This window comes from Cyclopterus lumpus, chromosome 11 (assembly GCF_009769545.1).
Source record: "Cyclopterus lumpus isolate fCycLum1 chromosome 11, fCycLum1.pri, whole genome shotgun sequence".
Taxonomy (NCBI): domain Eukaryota; kingdom Metazoa; phylum Chordata; class Actinopteri; order Perciformes; family Cyclopteridae; genus Cyclopterus; species Cyclopterus lumpus.
This window is the reverse complement of record NC_046976.1, coordinates 10,179,412-10,192,133: the sequence shown is the minus strand read 5'-3', so window position 1 is coordinate 10,192,133 and position 12,722 is coordinate 10,179,412. Positions and strand designations below refer to the sequence as shown.

At 39.3% G+C, this 12,722-nt stretch overlaps 2 protein-coding genes across 5 annotated transcripts; both read right to left on the bottom strand.

Annotated features, from left to right (window-relative positions):
- Positions 1-122: 122 nt before the first annotated feature.
- si:ch211-215i13.3 (brain and acute leukemia cytoplasmic protein) lies at positions 123-3,467 on the bottom strand. Of its 2 annotated transcripts, none has more exons than XM_034545881.1 (3): positions 3,140-3,467; positions 2,764-2,888; positions 123-1,446 (listed from the first exon to the last, which is right to left on the bottom strand). In XM_034545881.1, exons 1-3 carry the CDS (start codon positions 3,276-3,278, stop codon positions 1,321-1,323), a joined length of 390 nt encoding a protein of 129 aa, XP_034401772.1. In that variant the 5' UTR covers positions 3,279-3,467; the 3' UTR covers positions 123-1,320. The 2 variants fall into 2 exon arrangements, with proteins under 2 accessions (XP_034401772.1, XP_034401770.1); XM_034545879.1 differs by having other exon boundaries at positions 125-1,446; positions 2,744-2,888; positions 3,140-3,463.
- Positions 3,468-4,567: 1,100 nt separating this feature from the next.
- atp6v1c1b (ATPase H+ transporting V1 subunit C1b) lies at positions 4,568-12,638 on the bottom strand. Of its 3 annotated transcripts, none has more exons than XM_034545870.1 (13): positions 12,545-12,638; positions 10,637-10,811; positions 10,475-10,542; positions 10,291-10,376; positions 9,982-10,076; positions 9,665-9,756; positions 9,118-9,216; positions 8,474-8,542; positions 7,080-7,172; positions 6,688-6,781; positions 6,318-6,415; positions 6,023-6,146; positions 4,568-5,333 (listed from the first exon to the last, which is right to left on the bottom strand). In XM_034545870.1, exons 2-13 carry the CDS (start codon positions 10,766-10,768, stop codon positions 5,235-5,237), a joined length of 1,149 nt encoding a protein of 382 aa, XP_034401761.1. In that variant the 5' UTR covers positions 10,769-10,811; positions 12,545-12,638; the 3' UTR covers positions 4,568-5,234. The 3 variants fall into 3 exon arrangements, with proteins under 3 accessions (XP_034401761.1, XP_034401760.1, XP_034401762.1); XM_034545869.1 differs by having other exon boundaries at positions 12,415-12,582; XM_034545871.1 differs by lacking the exon at positions 12,545-12,638 and adding an exon at positions 12,415-12,529 and having other exon boundaries at positions 10,637-10,770.
- Between the last annotated feature and the right edge of the window lie 84 nt (positions 12,639-12,722).

Genomic DNA, 12,722 nt, shown 5'->3' with positions numbered 1-12,722 from the left:
TCAAGTATTTGTAAGGTATAGGAACACATCAATAAATTAATAGAAAATAACATAAAGCAAGTTATCGGTAATTGATTATGTCACTTTGACTGTAAGGAGAAATTACTACACGTCTCACCACTCTGAGTTTCACAACTTAAGAAGCTGACAACAATTTTAATTCAAAGAAGAAAACTGTGGTAGATCATGTGTTTAAATGTTGTTTTCCATCACAAAAGTTTGCCTGTACACATTCAAACGTTATCATCTCAGGGAATCATCAACAACTCTTGACAAGCAACAGCTATCACAAGCAGAAAATGTTCGGTCAGACTGGTAAACATCGCCATCTGCTGGCCATAACTCTCACTCTCCTGATGACCAATTCTAAATAACTCTTCTTAATGTACTTCTCTGTGCAGCTTTTCAATCTCTATGTGTTATAAATGAGCAAAAAGTGTTATTTCAGACAGCTTGCTTCTGATCATGTTTGGAGACATTTTCCACCAATGCTGAAACAATTTAAGATTGATTTAAACATGCAGATCAGTGTAAGCCACACGAATGACTCATCAGTACAATACATACTCATGGTAAATGGTGTAACACAATATAACAGAAAAGAAGATGTAGGTGAACACATAATACTGAACAAAAAAAAATCTCAGAGTGAAAACAGGAGCAATTCAGATTAAGATGTAGGCACATGCGGGTGTGTTTGTTTCTTTATCTTGCAAAGGCTGGAAAAGACAGTCTTCAGCCTTCAGGCATTAAACTTCCAAATCTCAGTTTCTAAACAGCACTTCAGGGTCTTTAAAATTAAAATCATTTACAGCATCAACTGAGGTTGAACATCATCATCATCATCGTTTTTTCATTCACAACAAAAGGAATATACTTGCACAAAGAACTGAAGCTAATTCTTAAGGAAGGCCCCACACAGAAAACCTTTGATGTGCAGACTGTGATTATCATGTGCAAACAGGACGGTCTGTTCTTCTTTCCTTGAAAATTGGCTTAACACAGTAACTCATTCCCTGACCGGCTCCATAAGCATGGGAGAAGAGCATGGTGGAGAGCGTGCACACTTTTTGTGATCCACTCTCTGTTTCACTTCACGCATGCATTTGCAACAATGGCACAACAAGGATGCATCATCCCGAGCTCTTTGGATGGAGACATGGGTGCTTTTGTTGTAAGTCACTGAGATCGACAGCCGAGGTCTTGCAAAGTCACGAGCAAACATCATCCACACAAGTCTGTGAATCCCCGTCCCATCGTCTGGTGAACTTTTCACAGCTCGAGCTGCCATCTTCCTCTTCACAGAGTCTTGGCTTTTCTTCATCTTTCATCACACACGTTCCCAGGTTCAGCGTCTCCACTGCTGTTGATATTGACGGGCTGCCCGTCCTTAGACAACGCGCTGGCCTCTTTTGACGCCCTCCTTTTGGACTCACGAGTGGTTTGCTGTGAAAAGATGTGAGAGTTTTGAATGCCACATCATGTAAACAGAGCGAGTGGGCAACACTGGCCAACTGAGACCTGAGTCACTGAAGCTGTGCCCATAAGTGGAAGCTTGAACAAATAAAACATAACAATATATGTTTCAGTGTGGCTGGAAATGTAATTTGTTAGGTTGTGGAATTGATTTTTAAATTCAATAAATACATTTTTGAAACTTAAAAACAATAATGAATTTAAAACATGCAGAATAAAAGTGTCCACACTGTGTTATCTTGTCTGTCTCCTTTTATCTGCTGTACATTTGCATTTAGAGCAGATAATAGCTCCTTTAGTGCAGTATAGCTCTTACAATAAAATAGGAGGAAAACAGAGAAAGAATAAAACAAATGTTATATTATAGGTCATACGCAAATGAAGATAATTCATACAAAATACATCCTTCTTAATGTTAACTGTTTGCTCTCACAGCTGTATAGCAGAGGACACTCAAACATTGATATCTAGGAAAATATAGTCTAAATAAATGCAGATAAAACATTTATAGGTCTGGACCTATGTTTTATTTTTACATTTGATTAATTGTATCAATAACAATGGAAGACAATAGTGAAAAATACCCATATTCTAATTATTGGTTTTATCCGTCCATTCATCAGCACAAAACACAAACTAATTGACTAAGAAGAGATAGCCCAAACGCCCCTTTGGAAAAGGTCTGCAACTAATAACTTGTTTCATTAGGATCAATACTGCTTATTTTAGAAAGAGCCAGGGGGACATCTGTGAGTTGCTTCTTTTGATCGACTATTCAGTGTCATTATTGACAAAGAAAAGCAGCAGGTTTTGGGTATGGTTGTTGTTGTTGTTGTTGTTGTTGTTGTTGTGTGTGTCTATATTTGTATCTTCCTCAACGTGTTGCCTGTCAATATTATAAAGCCATTCTGAGCCAACTTAAAATCATATCTCTGCAAACTTGTTTCATAACATTATCTCAGATCACAAGACATCTGCCCTCATTTCTTACCTAAAGCGGTTCTCAAAAGTTAAATTAAGAAAGTTGATGTCCAAGTTCAATACTATTGTAAAATTCCAAACGTGGCATGAATAAATTGAAAACTACTGATTCTGATTCCTCATAAAGTCGCAGAGCAACCTGCCAGAAGGACTTTCAAACACTGCATATGCACATATCATGTCAGAGGACAGTATGTCATGCTGTTGGGACTCGCGGCCTGTAACGTCAGAAGTGTGAAGATAGAGGCTGTTGGTGTTGATGTTTAGCTGTCAGACGTGCCAATACCTGCTACTAGTGACACCTACATCACTCAAGGAGCGCCTGGGTCTCCTCTGGTGGTTGGAGCCAGTGGACGTGAGGGCCTGCTTCCCACACTGGGTGCCTGTGTTCACCATCCTCTTCTCCCTCAGACTGGCCTCCAGAGCTTTACCTTTGGACAGCAGTAAGGGCTGAGATTATCATGGGAAACCGGTAGATTCTTGTCCTTGCTTCTTTCAACAATAAGACAATAGTAGAGATGCAAAACTGCTATAGTGAAGGAGTTGACAGCTGGCAGTGTAGAGGTGTTTATTTAGCTTTCCTGTGATCCCTATATGTGCATCATGTTCTCATCTTATTGTGATGTGGCCTGTGGCACATGCAAAGACACAGATGCAGTGGGAACAGTGCGGAGGCTCTTACTGTTTGCTACTGGCAGGGAGGTCTCGACGTCCGTGTTGGTAAGCCACGTCGATTCCGTTTCTCTGGTCCAGCTCTCGTGGTACCTCGGCTCGATGATCGCGTCCGCCCGACTCCCTCCACAACCCATCGGGAAAATCATCCACGGCAAGTGCGGCTGACACGGGCTAAACACGGCTCGGGTTGCAGCATCCTCTCCCGGATCTCTACTGCGGCTCGATCCGTGGTTCCGTCTCCATCATCAATCGGAGCTGCTGCTGATGTTGATGCTCTCCACAGACAGCAGCTGACCAGCATTAACACACACCGGAGCTACCTGCGTCATCCAACTGCACCCAGTCGGACCGCTGATTGGCTGTGAGGGATATCAACTCCGTCACCATAGTCATCACACAAATATGCGCTTGCCCCAAAATCCCACTTTACTTTAAGCCCCCCTTATTAAGCATGTATAAATATATAGAAACATAAAAAAAATAGATTATAATGTTGCCTAGTTGTAGGCTCAGCAGATGTAAAAACATGGTTTTGTGTTTATTAATGTACAGCTATTTGTCAATAACAGATGGTATATGAACTCATTTTTTAACTGTTTTACTATTGTCATTCATTTATTGTGTTTATACATCAGCCTCCACTTAGGAGTGCCAACAGGAGGAGTAAAAGTTGTTAATAAACAACTCTTATATTAGCTTGAACTGCACGTAATAAACCATGTATCAATAAGTATACAACATATAAACGCTAAATATGATGGCTTAAAGTAAAGTATCCCCAAAACCATCACTGTTTTTAATATTTTTTTATTTAAGAATATTGTATTGATTCATTGTGAGTTAAATAATCAAAAGGATAGTTTACAAAACAAATTCTTATTCCCTGCTTTAAGTTGAACGCCCATTTGTATGAAAGGCCATTTGCCATGTTTTCAGATGAAAACATAGATGTAAGTAAACAACTTGGAAAATTGTACTATTTGCTTCATTAATAGTGTTTCAGATCAGACACCATTAGTCAAAACAAGTTTGTGGTTCACAGGTTGTTACAAATCCTCTAGAAAGGTATTTATCCAGAAATACGACGAAGATCATGAGATTTTTCCTTTCTAATAAGCATCATTTCTACTGTTACAAAATGTTAATAGCACTGGTCTTTTAAATTATATATTAATAATTATGTTTGTTTATTTATTTAGTACGTATCACAGTGCTTTATAAAAGTCAAACATATTAAACAATAAAAATATAATATAAACAGTTCAAATGTAAGACAAATAACCAAATTAGAAAAGATTAAACAAAAATACCAATATACCTTTATAGACAGAAATGAGCCATAAGCCACCGATAGTGATTCTGATGTTGGTTAATATCAACCTGAAAACATTTATGAATTTTATTCTGTCGTTAAAAAGCAGTGAGCCAAAGTCAATTATATTTCACAGAGTATTTATTTTTCACATTAATTTTAAATATGTTGTGTCATTCACAGTTATAATGACATTACAGTATTTGCACATAGACCCATAGTTTTTCTCAAACTGCTTAATATACAGAAAGTATAGGAGCATAATCAGCATATCGCTTCTTGTAAAATAATCTGTCTCAGAGTTTCACAGGATTACAGTTTTAGTAGTACTACTTGTAAACAGATATTCCTTACATGGAGCTGAAACACATCACTTTCAAAAACTGAACAAAACAAAAACACATTCACTGATTTAGAGGCTTTAAATAAATACTATATTTAACATACAATTATTTTTCTCCCCATTTTCCCCACATATGTACCGTTTTTGTTGCTTTTAATAAAGTAGACTGACAGGAGAGAAAAACACAACAATACAATGGAGCAATGTTATGTCCTTTGATGGGGAATGTAAAAAAGAACAAAGAAGATGGCACATATGTGTTAAGTATATTATAACATAAGTTCAAGGTCCTATGGACCTGGGGATGTACCAGGAGCATCAGAGAGGAAAAGAGGATTGGAATGAAAACTGGAAAAACAGGGTGGAAATAAATTTAAATCTTGGGGATGTGAGCATGTCACATCGGAGTAGTACCGCACAGAGAGTCAGACGATGATGGAAATTCATCTAGACTTTGAAGTCCAGCAGGTTGCAGTCGATCTTGTAGTAAACATAGGGGTAGTACTCCTGCTGGCTCAAGTTCAGCCCTGGGATGTCCATAGCAGCCTGCAGGCACAACAGAGACAGTTAGACAACATAATCACACACACAAAATCATTGTTTTTATCCATGTTTCGATACCTTTTATTGTATCACAGTATGTTCCCATTAGAGTTTCATGTACCATTGTTTGCATATGTGGTTTCTCTTAAAAATACATATTTCCCTCCTGTATGTAGTGCTATATATTCATCTAGATTGTTGGAGTGTGTTGGAGATATTGGCCGTATAGAAATGTCTGCCTTATCCCCAATATAAGGGAACTACCTGACACCCTAACTGAAAAACCTTTGAACTCAACAGCAATGTCTCTATTCAGAAATCATGACCCGGTTACTCAAGATAATCCACGGACCTTGTGAGTAAACCATTCCTACATGAAACAACCAAAGCAAAATCTGTCACACCAAACAGGATGTTTTCGTGTACCGAATAAAGAATAGATTTACATAAATGCATTCCCATTTGTTCAGCATGGTGAACAGTGAACGGCGATAAAACAGTTAGGAAAATGTATGTATAACAGGCCAATGGCCCTCCATCCTGAAGAGACAACCAGATGTCAGGAGCTCAAACACATGGGAGGATCTTAGTTATCCTAAGGACCCTGTTACATGGCAAAGAGCTGGGCCTGGCTTCCTCCAATCATTTTACTTGCCACTTTCACTGTCAAAGAGCGTGTGAAGGGGACTCACATCAATGATTGCAGCGCTGCTGTCCAGGTGTTTGTACAGGTCGTAGACCACCTCTCTCAGCTTCTTCATGTTCTTCTTGGTGGGCTGCAGCAGCATGGCCTGGAAGTTCACTGGCAGTCCATATCTATGAAACACAAGAAGTCTTTCAAGCCATCTTTCCTCTTTCACAGGAAACAAGAATTAACAAATCTTGCATTAAAAAGGGTGAGTAAATGGATGTGAAAGTATGCACAGAGCAGCAGACTGAACTTCACTGAGGGTGTTTCATGTAAGCTGCTGGTCTTCACTTGCTTACCTCAAAACTGATTCCACAAACACACGAAGGGCTTTTATGTGAATCCACGCGATGAAGGCTTCGCTGAAATTCACTTTCAGCCACCGTACCAAAGGCCCCTGGGTGGAAAGAAACAGCATTTTATTATTTTCTAGAAAATAAATAAATAAATATATATATATATATATATAAATAAAGAATATATACTTGTTAACTGGCTTAAATTCCCATTTTGGATGTTTTTTTAATTAAATCATCCTCGTGAATTACCTGTAGGCATATTGACAGAATTATATTAAACTGGTTTCAGCCCAATGTAAGAAAGCTCCAGGAACTTCTTCCTTCCCTACTTAGTCAGTGGCACTGTTAATGACGAAAATAGCAGTCGTACAAACTGTTTCTTCTTGTCAGTGGACAAACGTGTCATCTCTTCTTTGTCTGCCTTCAACTCCTCCTCATTATACTGGAAATCCCGCACTGTATATCTAGGTCAGGACACACAGCAGAGCGCTGGCAATCAGCTGTCAGCGAACACACAGATCCCTGTCGTGCTAATTGGAGAGATTGTTGAGTGCTGGCAAATAGTGTTTTTTATAGAATGACAGTCTTTTTTTACAGCATAACAAGCCAGTTCCTCTGCTAACAAATAAGTAGCCTATTGCAATAATGATATATCATTACTGCGATTTATCTGTGGTTGATTTTACAAAAACACAAAATAGAAACACGAAACTAACATTGCGTTAAGATAAAACCATCAAGTGGAAGATAAAATGAATTTACTTGTTTTCTCTGGCCTTGTGCTTGAAGTCATCGATAGCCTTCGTAAAGAGAGTGACACTGAACAGACCGCTGTCGTTGTCCTCATACAGCAGCCTGGAGGTGAGGACAGCACACACAGCTTTCTTTATACTGTAAACTCATATCCATGGACTACTGTAATCCCTTTGTACAAGACAGTCAAGTATAACATTCATTGTAAAGAAACAAAGGTTGAACACCCTGTAAACAATTTGATTTGGCTGCAAAATATTTACTCAAAATTAAGATTTCTTTAAGACCTCTTGTTTCTTTAACATCTAAAAATGAATTGGCCTGCTTTGAATAATCCAAGACATGTAAATAGTGCTTTTATCAGTTAACTATTTGTGACAGGTCTGATACCACGGCATGCATGCAAAGTTAAAAAAAGTCAGCAACCACTTGTGGCCCCTTGGCGCGCAAAGCACTTTACTATGGCGACCATAAACTAAGCTGGGAGCTGGATACATGAAGTATGTTTGACACATTTCAGGCTGTTTTACATACAAAAGGAAAGCTGATGACAAAAAGAAGCACATGTCAAGCTCAGCTGCTGACAACGCTCATCCACGCCTCACGACTCGGCTACTGCAACAGCCATCTCAATCTTTCCAACAAACTAGTCTGCAGAGGCCCACCTCCTCACCCCTCTCACCCGGTCCAAGCATCAGGACCTTTTCAACTTCTGTCTCCTCCCTCTGGAACACTCTCCCACCAAAACCTGTCTCCCTCCCTCCCTCCCTCCCCTCTTTTAAAACCACACACAAAACCCACCAACTCAAATCCGCTTTATTCCCACCCCGTTCTTCTTTTTTCATTGTTTTTATACGGTTGTTGCTTTTAATGTTTCTGTTATTATTATCATGTACAGTGCCTTTAAGAACCTTTTAAAAGCACCGTACAAATACAATGTATTATTATTAATATAATAATCACTAAAGATAAACTCAAACTAACTGATCCACTTTTTGTGCAGATTTCCCCTGTTCTAGCTGCATACGATATATATGATGTTTCCCATTTCCTGTTGCATCAGCAGATATGTTTTGGAAATACAGGTTGCTAAGTTACTGTACCACACTTAGCCATGTCTATCCAAAAGCCCGAACATAAAGTCTCAAATTATCTGGCCCGGTTGGCAAAAGGTCAACCACATAATCTTTTCTATTTTGATATGAGTCAGAAGCTTTTTAAGGGTCAGCCATTAAATGTTTCTGATACAGACACCACCACACACCTCGAGTGGTTCATAAGTGGTGATGGAGAGGAATTCTGTTGCTTTAAATTCAGATATGTCACAAAACACAATTGTCTTCTTTTTTTGGTAAATCATTCATACATTTGTGAAAGTAAGTGAACTAAACCACCTAGCTTACTTTGTGGAGCGTGGCACGACCATATCTGTCAGGGTCTCATACGTCTTCTGCCAGTCAGCATAACTTATCCTGGTGAGGGTGGAAAGGGAAGGATAACAACAATGTATACAAATTACCAAAACAATTTAAAAAATAGAGGAATAAATTGAATGGACAAAATGTGTTGAGTTGTCAGCCGAAGAAGCCTCTTGGACACCACATGATGGGACTGAAAATACAATATGTTAACTGTCCGTCTTCTTAAATGACCTTCATCTACCCCATGCAACCCACATTCCATCCATTATCCAACCCGCTTATTCTATTTTAGGGTCGTGGGGCGCTGGAGCCGATCCCAGCTAACATTGGGCGACATTTTAGAGTCTCCAATTAACCTGAGCTGCACGTCTTTGGGCTTTGGGAGGAAGTCGGAGAACCAGGGGGAGAACGTGCAAACTCCAAAAAGAAGGACCACCCGGAATCGGGGATCGAATCCGGGCCCCTCTTGCCCGTTGGGGTCACAGTGCCAGCCACTGCACCACCATGTAGCCCATGCAGCTGTAGTAAGAGGAGATCCTCTATCAAATCTACCATAGATACAATGACATGAGAACTCTTACCTCACTGTATAGTGAATATATAGATACTGATGTAAGAGTACTTACTTTGGGACAACCACCAGCATGGTAATAAGGTACTCCGAGTCCAGTACAAAATCTTCTTTCTTCACTATGTCAGCCAAACTCCTGGTCAACAAACTCCCCCTAAAGGATGACACATGCAGTTCAGATACTCTTTAAACTTTATCTTTAACATTTATTTAAGGTACAGCAGAAATTCAGGGCAGCTCAGAAAGGGTGATGTGTAAAATGTATATTGTTAAGACAACAATGTTAAATTAGTTTTTACTTCATATGGCAGTAAAAGGGAAAACATAAGAAACAGAAAAAGATTTTCTGTGATTTCTGTCTGCAACTGCTGTGTGTAGGACAAGGATGATATATGTGCATGCTGTCATGAAGTTAAATATTGCACGAGGACTAACTTTAACATTGATCTGTTGTACAGGAAAATAACCACAGATAAAACACAAGCTAATAGTTTGCAATAAAGCTAAAGAAGTGCTACAGTATTTGGCTTTAGTCAATGCTTCTGCAATCAAATTCCAGACAACATACAGTATATTCATGTTATTATTAATGTATAACTTACGCATTCTTCCTCTCCAAGTTTTGCAGGTTTCCCTTCAGGTTGTTGTAGGCTGAAGCTCTGGCCTTTAGGTCATTGTCTATCTGAGTCGCTTGCTAGAGAACAATAAGAGCAGGAATAAGCGTACCGACATTTCCCAAAATGTGAAAAATATGATAAATATATAATAAATACCAGGATGGTTTCCATATTTTGAAATGAGTATAGAAATATACTACAAGTAGTTCAGGGAGGATCATTTCCTGCACCAAACATATAATACATAATAACTCTCAATTGATCACAGGAATAGGCAAAATCAAACTGCGACAGATTTTTACCTTGGCGATGATCTCAGAGATGTTTTTCAGCGACTGTTTGATTGGATACTTAGCCATGTCCCACTGAAACCTGGTGATATAGGTGACCAGATCAACTGTGGAACAGATTGAAGTCATCTGCATTAATCACCTTCATTTCCAATGGCTGTGTCTGATTGTACCTCTGAGCACACAGGAACCTACAATGTCTTGCTCTGAAGTCCAATAAACAACATCATGCTGCTTTCTACCTCCTTCGACGTATGTCTGTGAACAACTGACAAGTCTTCGTCCGGACAACAGACTGATGATTAAGTAAACAGCAGTTACCTCCATTAGCGAGTAGGTTCTCCTGGACTTTGTCTCGGCTGTCCTCCAGGACATCTGCCATGTACTGCGCGACCTTCCTCACCACACTGAAACGCAACACAAGAGAAGCATTAGATGACAACAATAGGCAGAACTGTAACATATTTAGAGGGAATTATACAAACTCTTTCACGTAGAGGTTTACCTTTCCACAAAGGTGTCTAGTTTGGCCAGTTCATCCGACAGACCCACCAACACATCTAGTGTTCCGACCTGTTAGAGACAAAACACAAAGAAAAATGAAGAAAAAACTCCACTAGACTACTTAAAGGTGGATTGACTTTGGTGGGGGATACACATGACTGACCTTGAGATCAGGGATGTTGAACTTGTTGTTAGTGGAGAGGTTGTTGGTGCGTGTGGTGGCCACCATCAGCTTGTCCCAGGTCTGCTGGCACGTCTTCTCCCCCGGTGCAGAGATCAACCAGAATTCTGTCATGGCTGTTGGTGAAAGGTTTGTGATGTGTGATGTGAGGAAGTCACTGAGGGAGAAGTAAGAGAAAGAGTATCAGTAGAGCTCTGCGATTTGTTACAGGGCTGCTGTTCTGTAGCCGACTCTGAACTCCCTGTACATTTTACATTTTATTATATGTCTCGTCTGCACTTTGTTGATTGTTTATTTGTTGTCTACTGTTGTTGCTTGTTATGTCTGATGTCCTATGTTGCACATCCACCTTGTAGGTGTAAACCTACTTGGCTATTAAAAGTTTCTGATTCTGATTCTGATTCTGAGAAGGAGGGCAAGTAAGAAGAAAGTGGGTGATGATGATATGTATGGTGAGACAATAAAAATCATTCAGCCATCAGAATTAATACTATTGTCATTAACAGCATGGTAGATATTCCTTAAACAGCTTTGGGTGTATTAAGCCTAAATATTACGGTATCAAAATAATCTAACTTGAAGGTTAGGGAATTTTAACAAGATACAACTTTGTATTTAGAGATACTGCAGCTCAATTGATTTAAAGCCAAATGTAGCATTTCATACAGGAAGGCTGCACATCTTCAGTTGAAAAAGCTGTCGTACATATGTAGTAATTAAGTATTCCCATTGTATGCTTCTGAATACTTCCACTCTGCTACAATTCAGAGAAAAATGGTGTACTTTTTACTCCACTTGCTAGTTACTTTGAATGTTGCGATTTGTAAGCAAAACACACAATCAACAAGTAAAAACGATACCTTGGTCAACATTAAACTAATCAACTGTATATAAAGTAGTTGCAATCGGCTCCTCCTCAAACTTCAACAACGTGTCCTGTAGTCACAGGAGGAAAAAAAACTAAAACTCTTTGACAGCTGTCGACAGTTTAAACAACACAACGTTGCTCCTCACGCTTTCATAACTTATTAAAAAGAAGACTGTTGTCGGTATAATATTACATTCATGCAGCCATTACAGTAGTAAAGCAGTCCGCAAGATAAAACAACTAAGGTGCATGATGAGCAACGTCATTGTCCAATAATATGAAATACATGTTAGTATCATTTTGCATGATGAGAACTTACAATTTTGAAATTCAAGTTTATTTATACTTTGGTACCCTTACAAAGATGTTTACTGTAGCGCATGACTTATATTTAGCTATAACTGCCTTTGCTAAAGTAAAGATTATGAGTATTTTTCCACGACGTGTAGAGGACGGATTTGCAGCTGTGTAAGTATCATGAATACGATTCATATTAAAAATATATGTGTTCCTCTTTCGACGTCTATTTTGCTTCTGTTGCTCACATATGCCCATGATTGTAATGTGGTCACTACACAGTCACTGGTTGATTGCATCAGTAAAACTCAAAGAGACTGGTCTCCGTGTCTGCTGATTGACTATCAGATGACCAGTTGGTGTTATGCAGAGGGCATGCTAAATACTGACACCACGAACAACACGTGACTCAGGGCTGCGGCTCTTCGTGTTGGATGTGTTAACCATTCTCACTGCAAATTACTAAGAATTACTAAAGTATACCTGGTTCCTGTGTGTTTAAATGCAGTGTTATCTCGCTGCTGACACGAGCTTGGTTGCATCGCAGTCCCATCTGCTGTCACGACGTCATTAATCGGTATATTTCCGTACTTACCGGTATGCGTATGGCTTTAGAATTATGTCCACGCGGTGTAATTCAGTTGAACAGACACAGCTTCTCATACATAGCGCAGATAAAAACAGCTTTTCGACTCAAAGGTGCATCAACATATCGTCTCACTCACAGTCAGCTGATCAATTGTGGTGCGTCTGCGCAACGGCTGCTGCGCGCTGTACTGGCGTCACGTGACCGACAAGTGCTTGTAAGATTCAAAGTCTGAATATAAAAACAGCAATAGCAGTTATTCAGTGGTGGAAGACACGAAAACTGTGATTTAATTATAAATAAATGGATAAGTTATG